The following is a 26455-nucleotide window of genomic DNA, read 5'->3' as shown; positions in this document are numbered from 1 at the left end:
GGACACAATACCTCTAAGGCACAGGCATTATTGAAGGAACAAAGCACTATTATTTGTACTAAGTCAATAACGCTTTTGTGACCTCCAGGTTGGATATAATAAATAAATACAACTCTTGGTTAATAGGAAATATTTCAAGACCCTTCAGGTGGTCCAAAATACCGCATGCCGGAAGGAGTCTTACCAGGAACCAGAAGAAGAGCTCATATTTCACCAGTATTAGCTTGTCACAATAATCAATAAATCAATTAACCGCAATATATATATATTTCCCGGCCTTTATAAGTATATAGTTTACTGTTAAACGCTGAAATTCAGGTGAATGGAAATGATGTCGTCGTGAGAAGAAAAGTTGGTGAGTCACTTCCTGATTCTCGCCCCACAACCGCGAAATGCATTCACTGACACTCCGAACATCACAATAACGTCTTCATTATCGGTGTAAATTAAAATAAATATAACTAATAACCAATAGTTGGATATTCTCACAATCATTCACTTCATAACTCAGAATGGAGAATAATTTACGTTTGCTCAGAAATCCTAATAAATAATAACAAAACGTGATTTTTAAAAAATCGTAGTGTCTTCGAACTCCACACCTTTTGCTTAAAGAGACTATTGTTTTCAGACGTGTGGTATGTTTTAGCTTAAATACAAATGTGTTTTATCCTATCTTTTTGTAAATAAAATATGGTAAAATTGTTGCAAATTGTGAATAACCATGATTGAACGTTTTAATCATTCCAAAGCCCGACTTTTCTGGCCTTTTTTTACACAATAATTGTTCATTTCATATTAGCCATAGCAAGTTACAATATGGTTATATTGGTAAAATAACTAATTAATCTAAATATTTTCGATACTACCATTAAATAAAGATATATTCTTCAAAAGTCATAATAATAATACTTATGTAGTATCACGACTGACTAGCTATTTAACTTCCTGTGTAATATGTAATATAAAATTTCTCATATTATCAAAATGACGTCCATCTTAGTTGCCTACTTGATATAACCCGTTAAGTCATTCAGCTGTTTGTGGGGGTCCTCATGATGCATGGGTGGGTCTGCCCTCCGTTCCGATCCACCAAAATGGATTCCTCAGCTCTGAGCGTGTGCCCGTCTATAAATACCCCGGGAGGTCTGACGGCCAATGACAGCTGCAGCCGACCCGTTGAAGCGTACTAGACTGATCTAGGAGGTTAGCGTGTGTCCGTGGCAGTCTTGTGTGCTGACGTGGTGGGGTGTGAGCAGAACCCTCAGAAGAAGGCGACGGAACAAAATGGCTGCTCTGGCTATCGACCCTACGGAGCAGCCTCGGATGTACCAGCAAACCCTGCTTCAAGACGGACTATGCGATCTTTTAGAGAACGACAAGTTTGTGGACTGTGTCCTCAAAATCCAGGAACGAGAGTTCCCCTGTCACCGTTTGGTTTTGGCAGCCAGTAGTCCGTTCTTCAAGGCCATGTTCCTCTCCGACCTGGAAGAGAGCAAAAAACGGGTGATAGACCTCAAAGATGTGGAACCTGGCACCATGGGGATGATCTTACGCTACCTCTACACGTCTGACATCAACCTAACGGAACAGAACGTCCAGGACATCTTCATGGTGGCTAACATGTACCAGATCCCGTCGATTTTCTCCGTTTGCGTATCCTACCTCCAAGAAAAACTGGTTCTCGGAAACTGCTTAGCGATCTTCAGACTGGGATTGCTCCTGGATTGTCCCAGACTCGCTTCGACCGCTCAGGAGTTCATCTGCGAACGGTACCAGGTTGTCATCAGAGACCAGGACTTCCTTCAGCTCGCCGGAACAGAACTGGCCCTCATCATCGGCGCCGACGCTCTTAATGTGGATCGCGAGGAAGTGGTCTTTGAATCTCTGATGGACTGGGTGAGACATGATGAGAAAACACGAAAACAGGAGCTTCCCGAATTGCTGCACTGCATCCGATTCAGGTTGATTCCTTTGGAATATTTTCAAGAAAAAGTGGAAAGTCATCACTTGATCCGGTTCAACCAGGACATCAAGAAAGACCTGGATCTGGTCAAGGATGCTCACAGAGGTCGTCTCCCCAAACCCAGGAAAGAAAATACTGACGGGAGTGAAGAAGACCAGGAAGGTTATCTACCAGGAATTCTCAACAACAACCCCCGCTTTGGGATGTTTGAGCAGGACTTGATACTGATGATCAGTGAAACCGGGACCGTGGCCTACGAGCCGGTCGGAAATGAGTGCTTTGTGGTGTCGGACTCGGCGGAAATTCCAAAGAACCACTGTAGCTTGGTGACCAAACAGAACCAGGTGTTTGTTGTGGGCGGGATGCTCTACAACCAGGAAAACCAAGACGAACCCTTCAGTTCTTACTTCTTACAGGTACCATTTTTAACTGCTAAGTCCATTAAAGGGTCTCTGATATCGTGTTCTACATTGTTCGATTCCTGAAATCCAACGGTAAATTCACAAAAATGACATTTATAGTCAACAACGGCAGCCATGATGAGCTGTTGAGTCTCATTTCTGGAAGTGACGTCATCGCAGTAGTGTCACTCGGCAAAAACGAATACGGCAGTTTGACTACGTCTTTGTCCAAGAGGAAAGTTCAGGACAAAAGTCTTTAACTTTCCTTTTTTGGAAAAGAAAATTAACTTACAGTATTAGTTGCATAATGAACATCCAGCAGCAACACAACATTTTTACATAAATATTTACAAAAATATCAATAATTATTATATGATTATTATTATAATATTATAAAATATTATTATTATTAATAATAATATATTATTATTATATATTATTAATTATATTTTATTATTATTATTATTTTATTATTATTATTATTTTATTATTATTATTATTCTAATTTTATTTTTAATTTTATTTTTATTTTAATACAAACTAAAAAGAATATTTTAATAATATATTACTATTTATTATTATTTATTATTATTATTATATTACTATTATTATATTATAAATTAATTATTATTATAAATTATTATTATTATTATTATTATTATTATTATTATTATATAAGTTGACCATCAGCGTTTGTTTACTCTGCTTTAGCTGACAGGTGTCACCTGATGATGTCATAAATTGAACAATGTAGAAGATAATTAAATTTTTACATAAAAAATGAAAATGAAAAAGAAAAAGTAAAAATATCAATAATTATTATATGATTATTATTATAATATTATAAAAGATTATTATTATTATTATTATTATTATTATTATTATTAATATATTATTATTTTAATTTTATTTGAATACAAAAATAAAAAGAATATTTTAATAATATATTATTTATTATTATTATTATTATATTATTATTATAAATTATTATTATAAAAATAATAATAATATAAGTCGACCAGGTGTCACCCTGAATATGTCATAAATTGAACAATGTAGAAGATAATTACATAATTAAGCAAATCTGATGTAACATTTCTATATGACCGAAAGATTGTGTGCAGATTTCAGATCCCTTGTCATTAATGTCATTCCCAGTTTGACCCAGTAAGTTCGGAATGGTTAGGAATGCCCTCACAACCAAACCCTCGCTGTTTGTTCGGGCTGACCGAAGTGGAGAACTCCATCTTTGTTGTTGGAGGCAAGGAACTGAAGGAAGGAGAACACGCTCTGGACTCCGTTATGATCTATGACCGACAGTAAGTACAGACAGTGATCCATTTGCTAGACGATGCAGGTATGCTGGAGCCTATCCCAGAAGGGGTTCATTCTGGATTGTTAAGAAGTTAAAATACGGGAAACTATGAAGGGTGCCGGGAAAGAAGGGAGGATTGAAGGGTACAATCTGATCTAAAGCACCTAAAGTAGTGTTTTGACCTCTTTTTTCAGGTCATTCAAATGGGGGGAGTCGGACCCTCTGCCATACGTGGTGTACGCTCATGGCACCGTATCACACAAAGGCCTTGTCTATGTCATTGGAGGGAAATCAGACAGCAAGTAAGTGCTAATCCGACATTCATTCATTCATTCATTTTCTACCACTTATCCTCACGAGGGTTGCGGGGGGTGCTGGAGCCTATCCCAGCTGTCTTCAGGCGAGAGGCGGGGTACACCCTGGACTGGTGACCAGCCAATCACAGGGCACATATAGACAAACAACCATTCACACTCACATTAATACCTATGGACAATTTGGAGCATGTTTTTGGAATGTAGTGGCCTTTTATTGTAGCCAGCCTAAGACCAATCATCATGTTGTCTCATCAGCATAAAATAATCAACCAACGTAAACTTATGGCTGTCAGCGTCAGTCATGAAGCTGAGAGTGACGCTTTTGGAATTGAACCCTGGTCTCCTAGCTGTGAGGCCTGCACGCTAGCCACTCGGCCTAGAAATGTCCTTTTTGCACATTTTCATTTTCCAAAATTCGAAAACATAATGACAAACAATATCCAGTTGATTAATTATGTAAGGGATCCCTTGAACTGCACATTTTGTAGTGGCCTTTTATTGTGGCCAGCCTAGGACCAATCATCATGTTGCCTCATCAGCATCAAAAATTCAACCAACGTAAACTTATGGCTGTCAACGTCAGACATGAAGCTGAGAGTGACGCTTTTGGAATTGAACTCTGGTCTCCTAGCTGTGAGGCCTACAAGCTAACCACTCGGCCTAGAAATGTAATTTTTGCACATTTCCATTTTCCAAAATTATAAAAAATTATAAAACATAATTACAGACCATATACAGTTGATTAATTCTGTAAGGGACCCCTTGAACTGCACATTTTGTAGTGGCCTTTTATTGTGGCCAGCCTAAGACCAATCATCATGTTGTCTCATCGGCATAAAAAAATCAACCAACATAAACTTATGGCTGTCAGCGTCAGACATGAAGCTGAGAGTGAGAGTTTTGGAATTGAACACTGGTCTCCTAGCTGTGAGGCCTACAAGCTAACCACTCGGCCTAGAAATGTCATTTTTGCTAATTTCCATTTTCTAAAATTATCAAAAATTATAAAACATAATGACAAACAATATACAGTTGATTAATTATGTAAGGGATCCCTTGAACTGCACATTTTGTAGTGGCCTTTTATTGTGGCCAGCCTAAGACCAATCATCATGTTGTCTCATCAGCATAAAAAAATCAACCAACATAAACTTATGGCTGTCAGCGTCAGACATGAAGCTGAGAGTGAGAGTTTTGGAATTGAACCCTGGTCTCCTAGCGGTGAGGCCTGCACGCTAAACACTCGTCCGAGAAATGTCATTTTTGCAAATTTTCATTTTCCAAAATTATCAAAAATTATAAAACATAATGACAGACAATTTTGTAGTGACCTTTTATTGTGGCCAGCCTAAGACCAATCATCATGTTGTCTCATCGGCATAAAAAAATCAACCAACATAAACGTATGGCTGTCAGTGTCAGACATGAAGCTGAGAGTGACGCTTTTGGAATTGAACCCTGGTCTCCTAGCTGTGAGGCCTGCACGCTAACCACTCGGCCTAGACATGTCATTTTTTCATTTTCCAAAATTATCAAAAATTATAAAACATGACAGACATTATACAGTTGATTAATTATGTAAGGGACCCCACGAACTGCACATTTTGTAGTGGCCTTTTATTGTGGCCAGTCTGATTGGTCTCATCAGCATAAAAAAATCAACCCCCGTAAACTTATGGCTGTCAGCGTCATACATAAAGCTGAGAGTGACGCTTTTGGAATTGAACCCTTGTCTCCTAGCTGTGAGGTCTCCGCACTAACCACTCGACCACCATGCAGCCCTCTAATCCGACATTTCCTGTCATACACAGGAAGTGCATGAGGAGAGTGTGTGTCTACAACCCCACTAAATTTGAGTGGAAGGACTTAGCCCCCATGAAGACGGCCCGCTCCCTGTTTGGTATCGCCGTCCACCAGGACCAGATCTTTGTTATGACGGGGGTTACGGACTCAGGTCTCACCAGTTCTGCGGAGGTCTATGACATCGGCGGTAACAAGTAAGACAACAGCTTTTATACTGACTGCTGTCGGCCATCTTTAAGAGATGAAGCATGTGAAATGACTCATGAAGCGGGAATAGTAGCAGATGATCACGTTGTAAAATAGCTCTTAGTGTCATATAATAATATAATATAGCATATGACTTAACACCAATGTGTGTGTGTGTGTGTGTGTTATCAAGGTGGTCCGAGTTCACAGAGTTCCCCCAGGAGCGTAGTTCTCTTAGTCTGATGTCCATGGGGGGCTCCCTGTATGCAGTGGGGGGGTTTGCAATGATGCCCAGTGAAAGCAGTGATGAGCCAGTCCCAACAGAGATGACTGACATCTGGAGGTAAGAAGGACTTACTACATGTTTTATTAAAGCAAGGGGCGTCCTTAGTTTTTCTACCAAGGGCCTCCTACAGTCACAATATATTTAAAGGGTCCCATAATTATGTTCTACTTTGTTGAATTTTTTTAAAGCGATACAAAATACAAAAAAATACAAAATAAAAAGAATATTTTTATAATATATTATTATTTATTATTATTATTATTTTTATAAAATTATTATTATAAATTATTATTATAAAAATAATAATAATATAAGTCGACCATCAGCGTTTGTTTACGCTGCTTTAGCTGACAGGTGTCACCTGATGATGTCATAAATTGAACAATGTAGAAGATAATTACATTTTTCCATAAAAAATTAAAATGAAAAAATAAAAATATAAATAATTATTATATGATTATTATTATTAATAATAATATATTATTATTATTTTATTATTGTTTTAATTTTAATTTTAATTTTATTTTTAATTTTATTTTTAATTTTATTTTTAATTTTATTGTTAATTTTATTGTTAATTTTATTTTTATTTTAATACAAAACAAAAAGAATATTTTAATAATATATTATTAATTATTAATATATTATTATTATTATAATTACAATTGATTAATTATGTAAGGGACCCCTTGAACTGCACATTTTGTAGCGGCCTTTTATTGTGGCCAGCCTAAGACCAATCATCATGCTGTCTCATCAGTGTCAAAAAATCAACCAACGTAAACGTATGGCTGTCAGCGTCAGACAAGAAGCTGAAATTGAACTCCGGTCTCCGAGTTGTGAGGCCTACATGCTAACCACTTAACCACCGCGCAGCCACTAGAAACGTCATTTTTGCAAATTTTCATTTTCAAAAATGATCAAAAATTATAAAACATAATGACAGACAATATACAGTTGATGAATTATGTCAGGGACCCCTTGAACTGCACATTTTGTAGCGGCCTTTTATTGTGGCCAGTCTAAGAACAATCATCATTTTGTCTCATCAGTATCAAAAAATCAACCAACGTAAACTTATGGCTGTCAGCGTCAGACATGAAGCTGGAATTGAACCCTGGTCTCCTAGATGCATGCTAACCACTCAAATGTCATTTTTGCAAATTTTTTCTTCAAAAATGATCAAAAATTATAAAACATAATGACAGACAATATACAGTTGATGAATTATGTAAGGGACCCCTTGAACTGCACATTTTGTAGCGGCCTTTTATTGTGGCCAATCTAAGAACAATCATCATTTTGTCTCATCAGTATCAAAAAATCAACCAACGTAAACTTATGGCTGTCAGCGTCAGACATGAAGCTGGAATTGAACCCTGGTCTCCTAGATGCATGCTAATCACTCAAATGTCATTTTTGCAAATTTTTTCTTCAAAAATGATCAAAAAATATAAAACATAATGACAGACAATATACAGTTGATGAATTATGTCAGGGACCCCTTGAACTGCACATTTTGTAGCGGCCTTTTATTGTGGCCAGTCAGTATCAAAAAATCAACCAACGTAAACTTACGGCTGTCAGCATCAGACATGAAGCTGGAATTGAACCCTGGTCTCCTAGATGCATGCTAACCACTCAAATGTCATTTTTGCAATTTTTTTCTTCAAAAATGATCAAAAATTATAAAACATAATGACAGACAATATACAGTTGATGAATTATGTCAGGGACCCCTTGAACTGCACATTTTGTAGCGGCCTTTTATTGTGGCCAGCCTAAGACCAATCATCATGTTGTCTCATCAGCATCAAAAATCAACCAACATAAACGTATGGCTGTCAGCGTCAGACATGAAGCTGAGAGTCAGAGTTTTGGAATTGAACCCTGGTCTCCTAGCTGTGAGGCCTGCATGCTGACCACTCGGCCTAGAAATGTCATTTTTGCAAATTTTCATTTTCAAAAATTATCAGAAATTATAAAACATAATAAGAGACAATATACATTTGAATAATTATGTAAGGGACCCCTTTGAACTGCACATTTTGTAGTGGCCTTTTATTGTGGCCAGCCTAAGACCAATCATCACACTGTCTCATCAGCATAAAAAAAAATCAACCAAGGTAAACGTATGGCTGTCAGCGTCAGACAAGAAGCTGAAATTGAACTCCGGTCTCCGAGTTGTGAGGCCTACATGCTAACCACTTAACCACCGCGCAGCCACTAGAAACGTCATTTTTGCAAATTTTCATTTTCAAAAATGATCAAAAATTATAAAACATAATGACAGACAATATACAGTTGATGAATTATGTCAGGGACCCCTTGAACTGCACATTTTGTAGCGGCCTTTTATTGTGGCCAGCCTAAGACCAATCATCATGTTGTCTCATCAGTATCAAAAAATCAACCAATGTAAACACATGGCTGTCAGGCTGAAAAGTGACGCTTTTCGTCACAACGATGCATGGGGGGGGGGGGGGGTCGGGGGTGGCGTTACAGACAATAATAGAGAACCACTGTTGTAACGACATGACGACAATGACTCTAAATCTTCCCACAGGTATGACGAAGCAAAGAAGTGCTGGAGTGGGATTCTACGTGAGATTAGCTTTGCCGAAGGAGCCACCGTCGTTCCCGTTCGCCTCAATACTCTGCGACTCAACAAGTTATAACGACAATCAGTGTGAAAGTTGCTCACTTCGGAGTCTCGGTTTTTTTTGCAACTGAGTAAGATGTTTGAGTCTAAATAAGGACAAAAAAATGCATCATAAAGTGCTGAATATATTTGATAAAAAGTCGATTTCTACATCAGTCTGTTGTTATATTTCGTTACGTGATGACTTGGAAGCATCCAGTCAAAGTGCATATGGTTTTTTATTCATCTTCCACGGAAATGATGTAATAACATCTTAAAAGCTCATTCCATATACTGTACAGTACAGCACGTTTACATACAAATATACACATATTATTAACATGATGCAAACAACATTTAGTCTGAAATGTAAACATCCATATCCAGTTGACACCTGAGCACGATAAGTCATCACCATAAAAACATGCCATAAACTCATCTTTACAATTTCATATGTGTACAATTGGTGCGTGTGACATTTTGTCTGAGGTATTTTCCAGGGAGTTGAACATCTCAAGCAAGCTAATGGCATAGTAGCAGCTGCAGAAGCTTCATCGTGATGCTGCATTCAATGAACCGGCCATAATACTTGAAAAGACAGATTTTTTTCTTGACGTTGACAATTGCCTATGATTTTTGTATCAACATTTCCAATAAGAATAACCGATTAGATTCACTTGTTAAGTCCTAAATACTCCTCAAAATGCATTTCAAGTATGAAATGGACAGATGGGTCTCACAGAACACAACAATGGTGCATTCAAGGACCGACAAAGAAGGTTTTAAATCTTAGCTTCACGAAAGAACAAGCAGAAGACATAAAAATGTCTAAACTGAGGGTTTCCGATAGCCTTGTTTACACTTGCAAGCACTTTGTCTCCACAGTGGTGCGCAATTTTGTGATTCAGTGGGTGGTTAACAGGTCTAATGTCTAAACTGTGCGGGGTTGCGTGCCTGTGCGCAAAGAACATCTTGAAATGTTCCAAATTTCTGATTCACAACTTATGTTCGCAACTGCTTCAAGGATACAGGAAGTGGTGCTAACCATGCGGGAACAGTGCGCGTCGCTCATTATTGTTGTGCGCTAGACGTAAACAGTACTCAACAAGGTGTAAATTTAAAATATAAAATTATCATTATTATACAAAAATATTTTAATATATATTTTTTCAGCTCATTCTAAAAATAAAAATAAAAATAAAAATAAAAATAAAAATAAAAATAAAAATAAAAATAAAAATAAAAATAAAAATAAAAATAAAAATAAAAATAAAAATAAAAATAAAAATAAAAATAAAAATAAAAATTTCATCTTACACCTGAATTGTGTCACAAGCAAACAACAACAATTGCAAGAATTGTAGTTGGGAGGGCAAGGCGATGAGCGGAGAGAAAGCATGGGTGCATGTAAGAGTTGTCACGTAAAAAATAAAAATAAAAAATAAAATAAAATAAAAATAAAAATTTAGACTTACGCCTGAATTGTGTCATGAGCGTACGATGACAATTGCAGGGATTGCAAGGATTGTAATTGGGAGGGCAAGGCGATGAGCGGAGAGAAAATCTGTTTAAAAAATAACTTCACAAAGCCACTTATTTTGTTTTTAAAAATAAAAATAAAAATAAAAATAAAAATAAAAATAAAAATAAAAATAAAAATAAAAATAAAAATAAAAACAAAAATAAAAATAAAAATAAAAATAAAAATAAAAATAAAAATAAAAATAAAAATAAAAATACATTTTCTACCGCTTTTTCCTCACGAGGGTCGCGGGGGGTGCTGGAGCCTATTCCAGCTGTCTTTGACCGAGAGGCGGGGTACACCCTGGACTGGTCGCCAGCCAATCACAGGGCACATATAGACAAACAACCATTAAAAATAAAAATAAAAATAAAAATAAAAATAAAAATAAAAATAAAAATAAAAATAAAAATAAAAATAAAAATAAAAATAAAAATAAAAAAATAAAAATAAAAATAAAAATAAAAATAAAAATAAAAATAAAAATAAAAATAAAAATAAAAATAAAACTCAACAGTACTCAACAAGGTGTAAATAAGTTGCGCGGGAGTGTGGTGATTGCGTGGCAAGTGTGTAATTCTTGCATCAACAGTCCTCAAAGTACACAATTTTGTGTGACAATGCTTCGACAAAATACGTGCAAGTTTAAAAACAGCGCCGACAAAGTTCAGTAACTACCGGTGGTGCGACGTGAGAGTATTTGAAAACATTTTACAATTTACAACGCTATGTTCCGTGATATCTTCTCTGGGACCGGGAACATCTGCAAGTCGGTTATATGCACCAAACTAAAAGCCGCGGTAATCTGAGCTGCACAAGCTTCATTAGTCTCGACTGTGGAATGTCATCCAGCAATAATTCAGTAGAGCGAAGGGTTCACATAAAAATGGCAAAGGGGCGGAGGGATAAGAGATAAGGTCTGGTACATTAGGAGTCTTATAGGGTTCTTCTGTTGTTAACGCAACTTACCCAACATGGGGCCATTAGGTTGAGTGCATGCACGGCTTAGCACAGGTGGGTCTTGAAGTAAACATCCTGCTTTTTTAAAAATCGCACTGGCTTCCAATCCAGCTATTGGTTAATATCGATATACTGTAATGTCACAAGGAACATCGAGAAGCTTGATTTCCTGTCACAAATGAGGGCGAATCCTGACTAGCACATCACATCGGTGAATAAAACAGCTGAGAACTTTCACAATGTACTAAAAAAAGGTCGCGTTGCCCCCTTTCAGTGACCGCAAAATCAACTACGCCGCTTACGTGCGGTGTGTCGCTTATTCCGTTTGCTTTTTAAGGACGTCAAATGGCCGAAAAGTGTTCCCGGCAAGCGGATGCTCGCCGCGCCGTGGGGCTGCATTTGGTCAACATGGTGATTTGTGTGCTGAAGTTGTTACCGTTGCTGCCGATGGAGGGCGGCTGGTACTTTGTGTCCGCGCCCAGGAAGCGTTGCAACATCCATCTACGCCACTTACGCTTCATCTCCGCTTGTACCTGCAGGGGTGGGGGGGTGGGGGTGTGGGGGGGTGGCGAGTAGGCGGACAACAGTGATATAATAGTCGGCGACATAACAGGGAGGTAAATGTTTTAGAGCGTTTCCCGTCTTACCTCGCCGTTAAGGAAGCAGTACAAGACGGCGACAACAAAACCCTGCAAAAAAAAAAAAAAAAGAATGTGAGCTGTTGCCAGCAGTCCAACTGCAGAGGGAATTTTTTTGTTGTATGAATAATGATTTTGGGATTATGACCAATTTGAGGCTCACTCTCAGGGAATATTTCCCAGGAGATAACGTGCTTAAAATAAAAATAAAAAACATCTGTTCAAATCTGTAAAAAAAAAAATAACTTCACAAAGCCACTTATTTTGTTTTTAAAAATAAAAATAAAAATCTGCAAATTTTCAGATTTTTGGTAAATATATTGGACTTTTTTGTTTTAAACTATTTAAAATATAGAATTATAATTATAACACACAAATATTTTAATATATTTTTCCAAGCTCGGCTTTAAAAAATAAAAATAAAAATAAAAATAAAAATAAAAATAAAAATAAAAATAAAAATAAAAATAAAAATAAAAATAAAAATAAAAATAAAAATAAAAATAAAAATAAAAATAAAAATAAAAATAAAAATTCATTTTCTACCGCTTTTTCCTCACGAGGGTCGCGGGGGGTGCTGGAGCCTATTCCAGCTGTCTTTGACCGAGAGGCGGGTACACCGTGGACTGGTCGCCAGCCAATCACAGGGCATATATAGACAAACAACCATTAAAAATAAAAATAAAAATAAAAATAAAAATAAAAATAAAAATAAAAATAAAAATAAAAATAAAAATAAAAATAAAAATAAAAATAAAAATAAAAATAAAAATAAAAATAAAAATAAAAATAAAAATAAAAATAATTTTGTGTATGAATAATGATTGTGGGATTATGACCAATTTGACGTTCACTCACATGCTTAAAATAAAAATAAAAATAAAAATAAAAATAAAAATAAAAATAAAAATAAAAATAAAAATAAAAATAAAAATAAAAATAAAAATAAAAATAAAAATAATAAAATAAAATAAAATAAAATAAAATAAAATAAAATAAAATAAAATAAAATAAAATAAAATAAAATAAAATAAAAATTTCATCTTACACCTGAATTGTGCCACAAGCGAACAATGACAATTGCAAGGATTGTAGTTGGGAGGGCAAGGCGAGGAGCGGAGAGAAAACATGAAAACAGTACAAGACGGCGACAACAAAACCCTGCAAAAAAAGAATGTGAGCCTTTGCCAGCAGTCCAACTGCAGAGGGATTTTTTTTTGTGTATGAATAATGAATAATGATTTTGGGATTACGACCAATTTGAGGTTCACTCTCAGGGAAAATTTCCCAAGAGATAACATACTTAAAATAAAAATAAAAAACATCTGTTCAAATCTGTTAAAAAAAATAACTTCACAAAGCCACTTATTTTGTTTTTAAAAATAAAATAAAATAAAATAAAATGGAAACAATACAAGACGGCGACAACAAAACCCTGCAAAAAAAAAGAAGAATGTGAGCTGTTGCCAGCAGTCCAACTGCAGAGGGAATTTTTTTGTGTATGAATAATGATTTTGGGATTACGACCAGTTTGAGGTTGACTCTCAGGGAATATTTCCCAAGGGATAACATGCTTTGCTAAAGCAGTTATAAATCAGGAAGAGTTTCCATCTTTAGCTGCCATCATGTCCCCCTGGCTCTTAGCATCAACCCAGCAGTGAGTAAATCTTCTGTTTTTCAGAATCTCATAAAAATAAACACACCAGACCCTTCCTTAGATCTTTCTGTGCGCAAGTAAGTCCAGTGGACCCCTACACATTCACGACTCAGCATTCATGAATCTGCAAATTTGCAAATTTTTGGTAAATATATTAGATTTTTTTTGTTTTAAACTATTTAAAATATAGAATTATAATTCATTCATTCATTTTCTACCGCTTTTTCCTCACAAGGGTTGTGGGGGTGCTGGAGCCTATCCCAGCTGTCTTTGGGCGAGAGGCGGGGTACACCCTGGACTGGTGGCCAGCCAATCACAGGGCACAAATAGACAAACAACCATTCACACTCACATTCATACCTATGGACAATTTGGAGTCGCTAATTAACCTAGCATATTTTTGGAATGTGGGAGGAAACCGGAGTACCCGGAGAAAACCCACGCATGCAGAACATGCAAACGCCACACAGAGATGGCCAAGGGTGGAATTGAACCCTGGTCTCCTAGCTGTGAGGTCTGCGCGCTAACCACTCGACCACCGTGCTGCCTAGAATTATAACTATCATACACAAATATTTTAATATATTTTTCCAAGCTCAGATTTTAAAAATAAAAATAAAAATAAAAATAAAAATAAAAATAAAAATAAAAATAAAAATAAAAATAAAAATAAAAATAAAAATAAAAATAAAAATAAAAATAAAAATAAAAATAAAAATAAAAATAAAAATAAAAATAATTAAAAAAATAAAAAAAGAATGAATAAAAATGTCAGCTTACACCTGAATTGTGTCACAAGCGAACCATGACAATTGCAAGGATTGTAGTTGGGAGGGCAAGGCGATGAACGGAGAGAAAACACGAAAACATGGGCGCATGTAAGAGTTGTTGGTCCAATGAATGGGAAATTTACATTAAAAAAAAGCCTAAACATCTGTTCAAATCTGTTGAAAAAAATAACTTGACAAAGCCACTTATTTTGTTTTTATAAATAAAATAAAATAAAATAAAATAAAATAAAATAAAATAAAATAAAATAAAATAAAATAAAATAAAATAAAATAAAATAAAATAAAATAAAATAAAATAAAATAAAATAAAAATAAGTCGGAGTGTGGTGATTGCGTGGCAAGTGTGTAATTTATGCGTCAACAGAAGGCCAAACAGTCCTCAAAGTCCACGGTTTTGAGTGACAATGCTTAGACAAAATACATGCAAGTTTAAACAGCGCCGAGAAAGTTCAGTAACTAAAATAATATGAACATTCACCTGAAATGACCCCAGGATCAGATCAAACACCATCCTCAGCTGCGGTTGAATGTGGTCGGGAATGAAGGCAAAAAGGAGATAATTTATCCCGAAGAGAGGTATCAAGAGCAGCGTGGATTTAGCCAATCTCCTGCACGGAGCAATTTGTGTTTATAGAACAAATTAATCCAGTTTTTGAACATAACATTGTTTCCATTTTCACATGAAATCCTTATATTATAAAAAAGGAAACTTACGAGTACTGATTCGATTCCTTCCTCCCGATGTCGGGGCAGTTCATCTTCTGCCGTAAAATGCGGATTATACACATGAAGAGAATGAAATTGACCTGCGGAGAAGGAAGCATAATGAAGGTGTGCAGATGTGCAGCAAATGCGGCAAAGAAGAAGAAGAAGAAATGTCACTCACAAATATGGTTACTAAAACGGGCGTTTTGATGATCCACCAGGGTTTGTCGTCAATAATATCCCAGCAACTGCCGGAAAAGATATCATTTTATATTCAGGAATGACTTAAGCCTTAATATTCGCAACATTTTCAGGAAATTATCTGATTATTATTGATATGATATGTCGTAATGAATTATATGAGTTCAGAACTGCACACTGCGGCAAGTTTGACTCGCGCAGGAAGTAGCCCGGAGGCAAAAGTTCAACTTGCCGGAGGAGCTGGTCTTTATTTGCAGTGAATCAGCTAGACATTTACACTCTTACTCACACGACACAAACAAACAGGAGATGATCAAGCCGAGGCAACACCTAGCTCACTTACAAGCACCATCCAAAATAACATATATCGGCATAAATACTTACATACTAAAAGACACAAATACTAATACTACAATAAATTTTAGTCTAAAAGCAGGTACCTTTTCTTGAACTTTCAGCCCTAATGCGGCTAATTTATGGTAAAATTCTAATCTTGTGACCTCTTTTTGCGAAAAGGTATCAGTGCACTCACAACAAGCTCAACATACTGGAAATATCAGGAGGTCATGATAACACCAAATTCCTCACACAGCGACTTAACACTCAAAAGGTGTACCTGACAAATATAAAAATGTGTACCAATATGAGTTTGAAATTAAAGCCAACTCCTTTAAAGTTTTCCAATAATGCATTGTGCCTGAGCAACACATTCATTGGGGCGCTGCAATGACATCAGCCTCCCACTGGGCTCTAAATAGAGGCAGCACTGCAGCGGTAGGCACCATTTTCTATACAGCTTGTGTTATTCTTATGCGTATGTTCCTCTGGCAGTAATGCATTATGGGTAGGTGGTAAAATGTTGCTGTTTATTTTAAACTCGTATTTGTACATAAGCGCCAAGGACATCAAATCAATAAAAAACATCAGTTAGAGACACAATGGTGATGCTGAGCCCTTCATGTAACTTATTTGCAATATTAGTTTGACTCCTAAAATATGGGGAAATAAAAAATGATAATTAAATACACAAAGTAATTACAAAAAATATGAAAACAATAAATACAATATAACAAATAAATCAATACACAAAATTTCAACTAAGCGATGGAAATTAAATTAAATGTTACATAACATAACAGGATATTTACCAGTAAAAATATGCTTCGCAGCAGGGGTCTCAAACTCGCTGACCATGTAGAACTAATGAGTAGAGTAGTTACTGGGGAACTAATGACGAAGGCACATTCAATGTCAAGTACTTACTGAGGTACTACTGAAGAACTAATGAGGAGCTAATGAGTAGAGTAGTTACTGAGGAACTAATGACTAAGGCACATTCATTTAGAGTAGTTACTGAGGAACTAATGAAGAAATAATGAGGAACTAATGTATGGAGTAGTTACTGAGAAACTAGGGCACATGCTTTTAGAGTAGTTACTGAGGAAGTAATGAACTAATGAGCCATCCATGAGTAGAGTAGTTACTGAGGAGCTAATGAGGAACTAATAAGCAGAGTAATTACTGGGGAACTAAGCCACATAAATGTAGAGTAGTTACTGAGGAATTAATCAGTAGAGTAGTTACTGAGGAAGTAAGGCGTGTACATTTAGAGTAGTTACTGAGGAACTAATGAGGAACGAATACGTAGAGTAGCTACCGAGGAACTAAGGCATGCACATTTAGAGTGGTTACTGAGGAACTAATGAGGAACTAATAAGTAGAGGAGTTACAGAGGAACTAAGGTATGTACATTTAGAGTGGTTACTGAGGAACTAATGAGATACTAATAAGTAGAGGAGTTACAGAGGAAATAAGGTATGTACATTTAGAGTAGTTACTGAGGAACTAACAAAGAACTAATAAGTAGAGGAGTTACCGAGGAACTAAGGCACATGCATTTAGAGTAGTTACTGAGGAAATAACGAGGAACTAATAAGTAGAGGAGTTACAGAGGAACTAAGGTATGTACATTTAGAGTGGTTACTGAGGAACTAATAAGATACTAATAAGTAGAGGAGTTACAGAGGAAATAAGGTATGTACATTTAGAGTAGTTACTGGGGAACTAACAAAGAACTAATAAGTAGAGGAGTTACCGAGGAACTAAGGCACATGCATTTAGAGTAGTTACTGAGGAAATAACAAGGAACTAATAAGTAGAGGAGTTACAGAGGAACTAAGGCACATACATTTACAGTAGTTACTGAGGAACTAACAAAGAACTAACAAGTATAGGAGTTACCGAGGAACTAAGGCACATACATTTAGAGTAGTTACTGAGGAACTAACAAAGAACTAATAAGTAAAGGAGTTACCGAGGAACTAAGGCACATGCATTTAGAGTAGTTACTGAGGAAATAACGAGGAACTAATAAGTAGAGGAGTTACAGAGGAACTAAGGTATGTACATTTAGAGTGGTTACTGAGGAACTAATGAGATACTAATAAGTAGAGGAGTTACAGAGGAAATAAGGTATGTACATTTAGAGTAGTTACTGAGGAACTAACAAAGAACTAATAAGTAGAGGAGTTACCGAGGAACTAAGGCACATGCATTTAGAGTAGTTACTGAGGAAATAACAAGGAACTAATAAGTAGAGGAGTTACAGAGGAACTAAGGCACATACATTTACAGTAGTTACTGAGGAACTAACAAAGAACTAACAAGTATAGGAGTTACCGAGGAACTAAGGCACATACATTTAGAGTAGTTACTGAGGAACTAACAAAGAACTAATAAGTAAAGGAGTTACCGAGGAACTAAGGCACATGCATTTAGAGTAGTTACTGAGGAAATAACGAGGAACTAATAAGTAGAGGAGTTACAGAGGAACTAAGGTATGTACATTTAGAGTGGTTACTGAGGAACTAATGAGATACTAATAAGTAGAGGAGTTACAGAGGAAATAAGGTATGTACATTTAGAGTAGTTACTGAGGAACTAACAAAGAACTAATAAGTAGAGGAGTTACCGAGGAACTAAGGCACATGCATTTAGAGTAGTTACTGAGGAAATAACGAGGAACTAATAAGTAGAGGAGTTACAGAGGAACTAAGGCACATACATTTACAGTAGTTACTGAGGAACTAACGAAGAACTAACAAGTATAGGAGTTACCGAGGAACTAAGGCACATACATTTAGAGTAGTTACTGAGGAACTAACAAAAAAATAACAAATAGAGGAGTTACCCAGGAACTAAGGCATGTACATTTAGAGTAGTTACTGAGGAACTAATAAAGAGTTAGGTAGGTTGTTTCCTGATTAGCTACTGTAATTTTGTGTACCTTATTGTAAAGTTTTATATATTATATTTTTGGACATACAATATTTGGTACGGCCCAGACTGTACCACCAGCGGTGCCTAAGTAAGTTGAGTTTGAGACCCCTGCTTTGGAGTGACAAACAAACAAGATTCAAACAGCATTATCCTCACCTGAGATCATTTAAACAAACCTTTGTAATCACCCACGCTGACATAAAGATGGCTGGGGCACCTGGAAATGACAAATATGAGCATAATAATAATAATAATCATGGTATTGATCATTAGTGCCAACAATTTTGAGTTTATATCTTGCAAAGACAGAATGAAATATCGCCTGTTGGATATGCTTGACATTTTTACCCACACAAATCGGAGTCCGACTGGCAGACATTAAATTTTAGGACCATTTATGGGGGGAAAAAATGTCAGAATCAGAGCGTTAAATCAAAGCAAAAAAGCACAGCACTGAAGATATAATTGAGTTGCCAATGAGAAAGCCTCTCTCAATGGCAAACATCCAAAATGCATGCTGAGCGTCTGACGGCTGGAATTAGTATTCATGATTGTTATGTCTGCTATGCCTGCATGGCTTCAATGTTTTGACCAGCTGCCGTCCAAACTACAACACCCGTCCATATGTAGATGGGGCGATGTAAAGACCAGATGGCCTACTGTGGGGCAACCTGTGAAAGTTAATATATGGGGGAACACATGGGACTGCACTGTTGGACCTGAAGGAGGTTCTAAGGAGACCACAAAATTGCCTGTTTGGAATTTGCAGGACGTCACCAAATATGGGACATTGAAAGGTGGAAAAAAGTCTTATTCTCCCTTGGCGGTTCTGATGGCTTCCAATGCTACTAGCATGACAAGGAGATCCCACCGGAGAAGAACTAAGACATGTACATTTAGAGTAGTTACAAAGGAACTAAGGCATGTACATTTAGAGTGGTTACTGGGGAACTAACGAGGAACTAATACGTAGAGGAGTTACCGAGGAACCAAGATATGTACTTATAGAGTAGTTACTGAGGAACTACAGAGTAACTAATAAGTAGAGGAGTTACCGATGAACTAAGGCACATGCATTTAGAGTAGTTACTGAGGAACTACCGAGTAACTAATAAGTAGAGGAGTTACCGATGAACTAAGGCACATGCATTTAGAGCAGTTACTGAGGAACTACCGAGTAACTAATAAGTAGAGGAGTTACCGATGAACTAAGGCACATGCATTTAGAGTAGTTACTGAGGAACTAAAGTATGTGTATTTAGAGTAGTTACTGAGGAACTAACGAGAAGTTACCGAGGAACTAAGGCACATACATTTAGAGTAGTTACCGAGGAACTAAGGCATGTACATTTAGAGTGGTTACTGAAGAACTAAAGCATTTATATTTAGAGTAGTTACTGAGGAACTAAAGCATGTATATTTACAGTAGTTACTGAGGAACTAACGAGGAACTAATAAGTAGAGGAGTTACTGAGGAACTAAGGCACGTACATTTAGAGTAGTTACTGAGGAACTAAAGCATGTATATTTAGAGTAGTTACTGAGGAACTAAAGCATGTATATTTAGAGTAGTTACTGAGGAACTAAAGCATGTATATTTAGAGTAGTTGCTGAGGAACTAAAGCATGCATATTTAGAGTAGTTGCTGAGGAACTAACGAGGAACTAATAAGTAGAGAGTTACCAAGGAACTAAGGCATGTACATTTAGAGTAGTTACTGAGGAACTAAAGCATGTATATTTAGAGTAGTTACTGACGAACTAAAGCATGTGTATTTAGAATAGTTACTGAGGAACTAAAGCATATATATTTATAGTAGTTACTGAGGAACTAATGCATGTATATTTAGAGTAGTTACTGAGGAACTAAAGCATGTATATTTAGTGTAGTTACTGAGGAACTAACGAGGAACTAATAAGTAGAGGAGTTACCAAGGAACGAAGGCATGTACATTTAGAGTAGTTACTGACGGAATAATGAGGAACTAAGAAGTGGAGTAGTTACTAAGGAACTAATAAAAAACTAAGGAGGAGCTAATGAATATTGGTTAGCGTTAGGTAGGTTGTTTCCTGATTAGCTACTGTAATTTTGTGTACCTTATTGTAAAGTGTTATCTATTCTATTTTTGGACATACAATATTTGGTACGGCCCAGACTGTACCTCCAGACAGCCTACTGTGGGGAAACTGTGAAAGTTAAAATATGGGGGAACACATGGGACTGCATTATTGGACCTTAAGGAGGTTTTAAGGAGACCATAAAATTGCCTGTTTGGAATTTGCAGGACGTCACCAATTATGGGACATTGAAAGGTGGAATAAAGTCTTATTCTTCCCTTTACGTTACTGGCATGACAAGGAGATCCCACCTGAGATGGGGGCGCCATCTTGATCCTTTGAAGTTGTGCAGGGGCGTCAAACGGCAAACTTTTGTGTGTTGATGTCTTTTTCAACAGCACGTTGTACTTCACGTCACTCCTTAAGCTCCAACAGTGCCAAATTTTGAAGGGGAGGTGGACGTTGTGGTTGACACGTACCCCAGCCAATCAGGATGTACCACCAGAAGTACTTCCTCTCGGAGAAGAAGGAGACAGCTAAGAGAGCATGGAGGTACAGGCCTTCCACCAGCAGCCAGAAGAAACATGCCATGACGCCATAATGGAAGAAGACCACCCCTGCTTTGCAGCCCACCTTAAAACGAACACAGTTGGAAAAATCTGGAATACACGCATTGTGGATGACGGGCAAAATTCCAAATACAAAAGTGTAGTTTTTCCTTGAATATGTTGTTGACTTATTTTGTTAACAAACATTGGAGAAGGGGGAACAGCTGTGTTTGGGAAAAGCCTCGAGGAGGCCATTTTTAAAAAGCCATTACGGATCTCAAAGAAGCTGATTTATAGTCGGCTGATCTAATCCACTCAGGTAATAAAGCAATAGATTCTACTGCTAACGTTGTTAACTTGATCAGCCACAAAAAGACAAAATAGCCCCCCCCTGCCCCCCCCCCCCAATACCAAAACCAGTTCACCAAACAGGAACTCAATGTCAATGTCCTGCTGAACGAACCAATGGGGAGCGTCGTTTGAGGAGTGGACGGACTTAGTAAACACAGCTCCACCCGGCATGAGCGCAAACATTTACTGTAAGTTACTGTAAGTCAGGGGTGTACAAAGTGCGGCCCGGGGGTCATTTTAGGCCTGCTGCTATTTTTTTTATTGGCCTGTGCTGCATTCTAAAAATGGAAAAAAAACACTGAGAACATGTGGTAATTTTATGAGAATAACATAATATGATGAAGAAAAAAAATATCATTATAGTATAAAAATTGTAATTTTTGGAAAATTACATTACGGAAAAAGTTTGAATGTTACACAAATCAAGTTTAAATGTTATTGGAAAAAAAGTCTAAAATAATTTACAAGAAGTGAGTTACAAAATAAAAAAAAATATTATAAAAATTATTATAAGTCAAAATATGAAGAGCAAAAACACATATTCTAACAAGAAAGTTGCAATTTTATATGAATAAACTTATATTATATTATATTAATAATACAAAATAAAATAATAAAAATAATAATATTCTAAAGAAAAACAGTCATTTTATTTGAAAAAAAATATTCTCAAACGTTGTAAAATTATAAGCTATTGTGTATAGAGGATAAGCGGCATAGAAAATGGATAGACATTGTAATATTAGGAGAAACAAAAAAAAAAGATAAAATTTTAATTTTTTGGAAAATTACATTACAGAAAAAGTGTGAATGTTACAAAAAAAAGAATTTTGAAATATTTGGAAAAAAAGTCTAAAAAAGTCTAAAATAATTTACAAGAAGTCAGTTACAAAAAAAAATTATAAAAATTATTATAAGTCAAAAAATGAAGAGCAAAAAGTCATATTCTAACAAGAAAGTTGCAATTTTATATGAATAAAGTTATATTGTATAATAATAATAATAAAAAAAAACATAATAAAAATAATATTCTAAAGAAAAACAGTCATTTGAAAAAATATATATATATACGTATATATATATATTTATTTATATTTATAAAATATTTTCAAACATTGCAATATTATAGGCTATTGTGTATAGAGGACAAGCGGCATAGAAAATAGATGGATGGATGGACATTGTAATATTAGGAGAAACAAAAAAAAAGATAAAATTGTAATTTTTTGGAAAATCATTTAAAAAAAGAAATATTATTTAAGATTATTTGAGAATAAAGTTAAAATATTTAGAAAATAAACGAGATGTACATTTTCTTGAAATGAATATAACATCTTAGTATTACAAAATATGGAAGTGGCCCTTGGTGGGCGGGCTGTTACGCCGTTACCGTTGGTACTCACAGATGATTGACAACTGTCGGCCTCATCCACGCCGTACAGAACCACATCCTTGATGAAAACGGCGATGCCTTTCAGTATGAACGACACGAAGAGATGCATGTGGATGTAGTTTCTGGTGCAGTGCAGCTTCCTGTAACACACAATAACGTCAGTGAATTGGGGCCCTGCCCACACGGGAACGTATGGAAACAAGTCGTAAGCCATTTACGACATCCATTGAAACATGTGTCACAGGAAATTTGTTCTGTGTGGAGGACAGGAAGTGACATTGTGGGTCATGGTTGGAACAGTAGCCCATGTTATGATTAGGCTATGGTTCCGGTCATGGTTATGATTGTGATGATGGTTATTATTGTGGGATCATATAAACCTGTTGTTTGGTGCTGGTGCTTATTGTGCAGAACAATTACTGACACCTAGTGACCACTGCAGAGTACTACATTCACAGTTTGAACGCATCTTCTGCATGCCTTATATTTGTATTTTAGCCATTTTAATGCTTGAACTTGTGTACTTTAGGCAATAAATACATACAATTTGTACAATTGGGCGGCACAGCGGTCTAGTGGTTAGTGCACAGACCTCACAGCTAGGAGACCAGGGTTCAATTCCACCCTCGGGCATCTCTGTGTAGAGTTTGCATGTTCTCCCCGTGCATGCGTGGGTTTTCTCCGGGTACTCCGGTTTCCTCCCACATTCCAAAAACATGCTAGGTTAATTAGCGACTCCAAATTGTCCATAGGTATGAATGTGAGTGTGAATGGTTGTCCATCCATGTCATTAATTCATTCATTCATTTTTATAGCGCTTATCCTCACGAGGTTCATGTGGGTGCTGGAGCCTATCCCAGCTGTCTTCGGGCAATAGGCGGAGTACATCCTTGACTGGTTGCCAGCCAATCACAGGGCACATATAGACAAACAACCATTCACACTCACATTCATACCTATGGACAATTTGGAGTCGCTAATTAACCTAGCATGTTTTTTTTTTTTTTTTTGGAATGTGGGAGGAAACCCCGGAGTACCCGGAGAAAACCCACGCATGCACGGGGAGAACATGCAAGGGGTGGAATTTAATTTTTTTTAATTTTATTTAGTTTAATTTTTTTGTTTTATTTACTTTACTTTACTCTACTCTACTCTACTCTACTTTACTTTACTTTACTTTACTTTACTTGTTCACAGTTCCACGTGTCCAAAAGGAGTAGGAAGAAGCAAAGCTTAATAAATCCTACCCCTCCATCTGGTACTTTTACAATCAGTAACTGTTACATTTGTTCACTTCCTGCTTTCCTAATATAGTTTATATTTATATTTATATTTATATTTATATTTATATTTATATTTATATTTATATTTATATTTATATTTATATTTATATTTATATTTATATTTATATTTGCTTTTTAACGTAGTCCTAGCATATAAGTGTTTTATTTAAATGTAGTTCTTCCCTGAGATCATATTTCTCCTCTCTTGTAGAGAAGTATTGGATGACATTTTTAGCTAATTGGCTATTTTTAGCATTATGTATTATATTAGCTGTTTGAAGATAACTTTGATAACTTTGATAACTTAGCCATAACTACAAACGTACGTTCCTCTCGGAACTACAACAGACTGGATGTTTTTCAGTGAAAAAGCCTCTAATGTAATGTTAATGACGAGTCGTAATCCAGCTGCCAAATATTAACAACGAATACTGCTCACATCCTGTACTGTCTGTGTACGCCAGCGTTCAAACCCCTGGCAAGAAGTAAACATATCCCTCGTTGTTTAACCATACGTACGCCACTGGGAACGGCCACGTGTTTATCAGCGGCCACGCCCCCCACCCGGGGCTGCTTTACTCCACACTGACTGGAGCTTTGGCCGTTCCTGCGTGCACACACACATGCTCTCTGTGTGTGCAAACTGAAGGTCAAAAGGAGGGGGGGGGGGTACGCTGTGAACAACAGCAGCTTGGCTAAGTGGTTGGACTTTATAGCTGCTTTCAATCCGCTTCCTCTTTGTTTGACAAATGTTGCAACCGCCGTCAAAATTCGCAAGGAAATCTGCCGTGAAAAACACCGTCAAACATTCAGGAAGTGAGATGTGAAATGAAAATAACCAGAAGATCAAGAAGCATCTTGATGGATGTGTTTACCGAAAGAGGCACAGGATGACGATGGCCGCCGTGAGAGAAATGAGCGACACGCTGTGACCGATGGTGTAGCCCACTTTGATGGCGTCCAGGAAGTCTCCCTGCAAACGGAGCAAAACGCTGACTAAAAAAATAGAATACATTAATAAAAAATAGAAAGTAAAAATATTTGGAAAATGTAAACAAAAAAAACAATGGCAAAAAATTTAAAAATTGCAGTAACAATACAATAATAAAAAACTAAAAATATAAATACAATGAACAAAAAAAGTTAGAATATGGGAATTAAGTCAAAATATTAAAAAAAGATTATTTAAGAAGAAAGTACAAATATTTGGAAAATGTAAACAAAAAAAACAACAGCAAAAAATTTAAAAATTGCAGTAATTTTACAATAATAAAAAACAAAAAATATAAATAAAAAGTAACTATTTGGAAAAACAATGAACATAAAAAGTTAGAATAAGGGAATGAAATCATAATATTAAGAGACGGAAATGTACAAAGATTATTTAAGAAGAAAGTGGAAATATTTGGAAAATGTTTAAAAAAAAGCAAAAAATGAAAAAAATTGCAGTAACGTTACAATAATAAAAAACTAAAAATATAAATACAATGAACAAAAAAAGTTAGAATATGGGAATGAAGTCATAATGTTAAAAAATAGATTATTTAAGAATAAAGTACAAATATTTGGAAAATGTAAACAAAAAAACAACGACAAAAAATTGAAAAATTGCAGTAATTTTACAATAATAAAAAACAAAAAATATAACTAAAAAGTAACTATTTGGAAAAACAATAAACAATAAAAGTTAGAATATGGGAATGAAGTCATAATATTAATAGACGGAAATGTACAAAGATTATTTAATAAGAAAGTAGAAATATTTGTAAAATGTAAACAAAAGAACAATGGCAAAAAAATGTAAAATTGCAGTAACATTACAATAATAAAAAACTAAAAATATAAATAAAAAGTAAGTATTTGGGAAAAACAATGAACAAAAAAAGTTAGACTATGGGAATGAAGTCATAATAGAAGAAAGTAGAAATATTTGGAAAATGTAAACAAAAAAAACAACGGCAAAAAATTTAAAAATTGCAGTAACGTTACAATAATAAAAAACAAAAAATATAAATAAAAAGTAACTATTTGGAAAAACAATGAACAAAAAAAGTTAGAATATGGGAATGAAGTCATAATATTAAGAGACAAAAATATACAAAGATTATTTAAGAAGAAAGTAGAAATATTTGGAAAATGTTTTTTTTAAAAAAAA

The 26455-nt window shown here is 35.7% G+C and overlaps 2 protein-coding genes across 4 annotated transcripts in view; one reads left to right on the top strand and one right to left on the bottom strand.

Annotated features, from left to right (window-relative positions):
- Positions 1 to 1250: 1250 nt before the first annotated feature.
- On the top strand, positions 1251 to 9306 carry LOC131125119 (kelch-like protein 40a). Its single transcript, XM_058066319.2, has 6 exons — positions 1251 to 2382; positions 3526 to 3686; positions 3877 to 3984; positions 5811 to 5996; positions 6182 to 6331; positions 8841 to 9306. The coding sequence occupies exons 1-6, from the start codon at positions 1288 to 1290 to the stop codon at positions 8950 to 8952; spliced, it is 1812 nt and encodes a 603-aa protein (XP_057922302.2). The 5' UTR covers positions 1251 to 1287; the 3' UTR covers positions 8953 to 9306.
- Positions 9307 to 10951: 1645 nt separating this feature from the next.
- Positions 10952 to 26455, bottom strand: part of LOC131125120 (vasoactive intestinal polypeptide receptor-like) — a 43455-nt gene continuing 27951 nt past the window's right edge. For all 3 annotated transcript variants that reach the window (XM_078791386.1, XM_058066323.2, XM_058066322.2), the window contains 9 exons: positions 25176 to 25273; positions 23028 to 23157; positions 21205 to 21358; positions 18825 to 18885; positions 15370 to 15436; positions 15198 to 15289; positions 14962 to 15091; positions 12045 to 12086; positions 10952 to 11930 (listed from right to left, as the gene is read on the bottom strand). In XM_078791386.1, the coding sequence (XP_078647512.1) occupies positions 11739 to 11930; positions 12045 to 12086; positions 14962 to 15091; positions 15198 to 15289; positions 15370 to 15436; positions 18825 to 18885; positions 21205 to 21358; positions 23028 to 23157; positions 25176 to 25273 (966 nt within the window). In that variant the 3' untranslated portion in view covers positions 10952 to 11738. The remainder of the gene's footprint in view (positions 11931 to 12044; positions 12087 to 14961; positions 15092 to 15197; positions 15290 to 15369; positions 15437 to 18824; positions 18886 to 21204; positions 21359 to 23027; positions 23158 to 25175; positions 25274 to 26455) is intronic.

The sequence above is a fragment of the Doryrhamphus excisus genome, linkage group LG6 (genome assembly GCF_037039965.1).
Source record: "Doryrhamphus excisus strain RoL-2023G ecotype Guam linkage group LG6, RoL_Dexc_Guam_v1.1, whole genome shotgun sequence".
Lineage (NCBI taxonomy): Eukaryota > Metazoa > Chordata > Actinopteri > Syngnathiformes > Syngnathidae > Doryrhamphus > Doryrhamphus excisus.
The sequence above is the reverse complement of the archived record's forward strand: the minus strand, read 5'-3'. Positions and strand labels throughout refer to the sequence as shown.

Excerpts from the sequence above, each read along its gene's own strand:
- LOC131125119 (XM_058066319.2), top strand. The coding sequence starts at position 1,288 with ATGGCTGCTCTGGCTATCGACCCTACGGAGCAGCCTCGGATGTACCAG. Across the intron at positions 3,687-3,876 it reads GTTATGATCTATGACCGACA|GTCATTCAAATGGGGGGAGT; the intron begins GTAAGTACAGAC and ends CTCTTTTTTCAG. Across the intron at positions 5,997-6,181 it reads TATGACATCGGCGGTAACAA|GTGGTCCGAGTTCACAGAGT; the intron begins GTAAGACAACAG and ends TGTGTTATCAAG.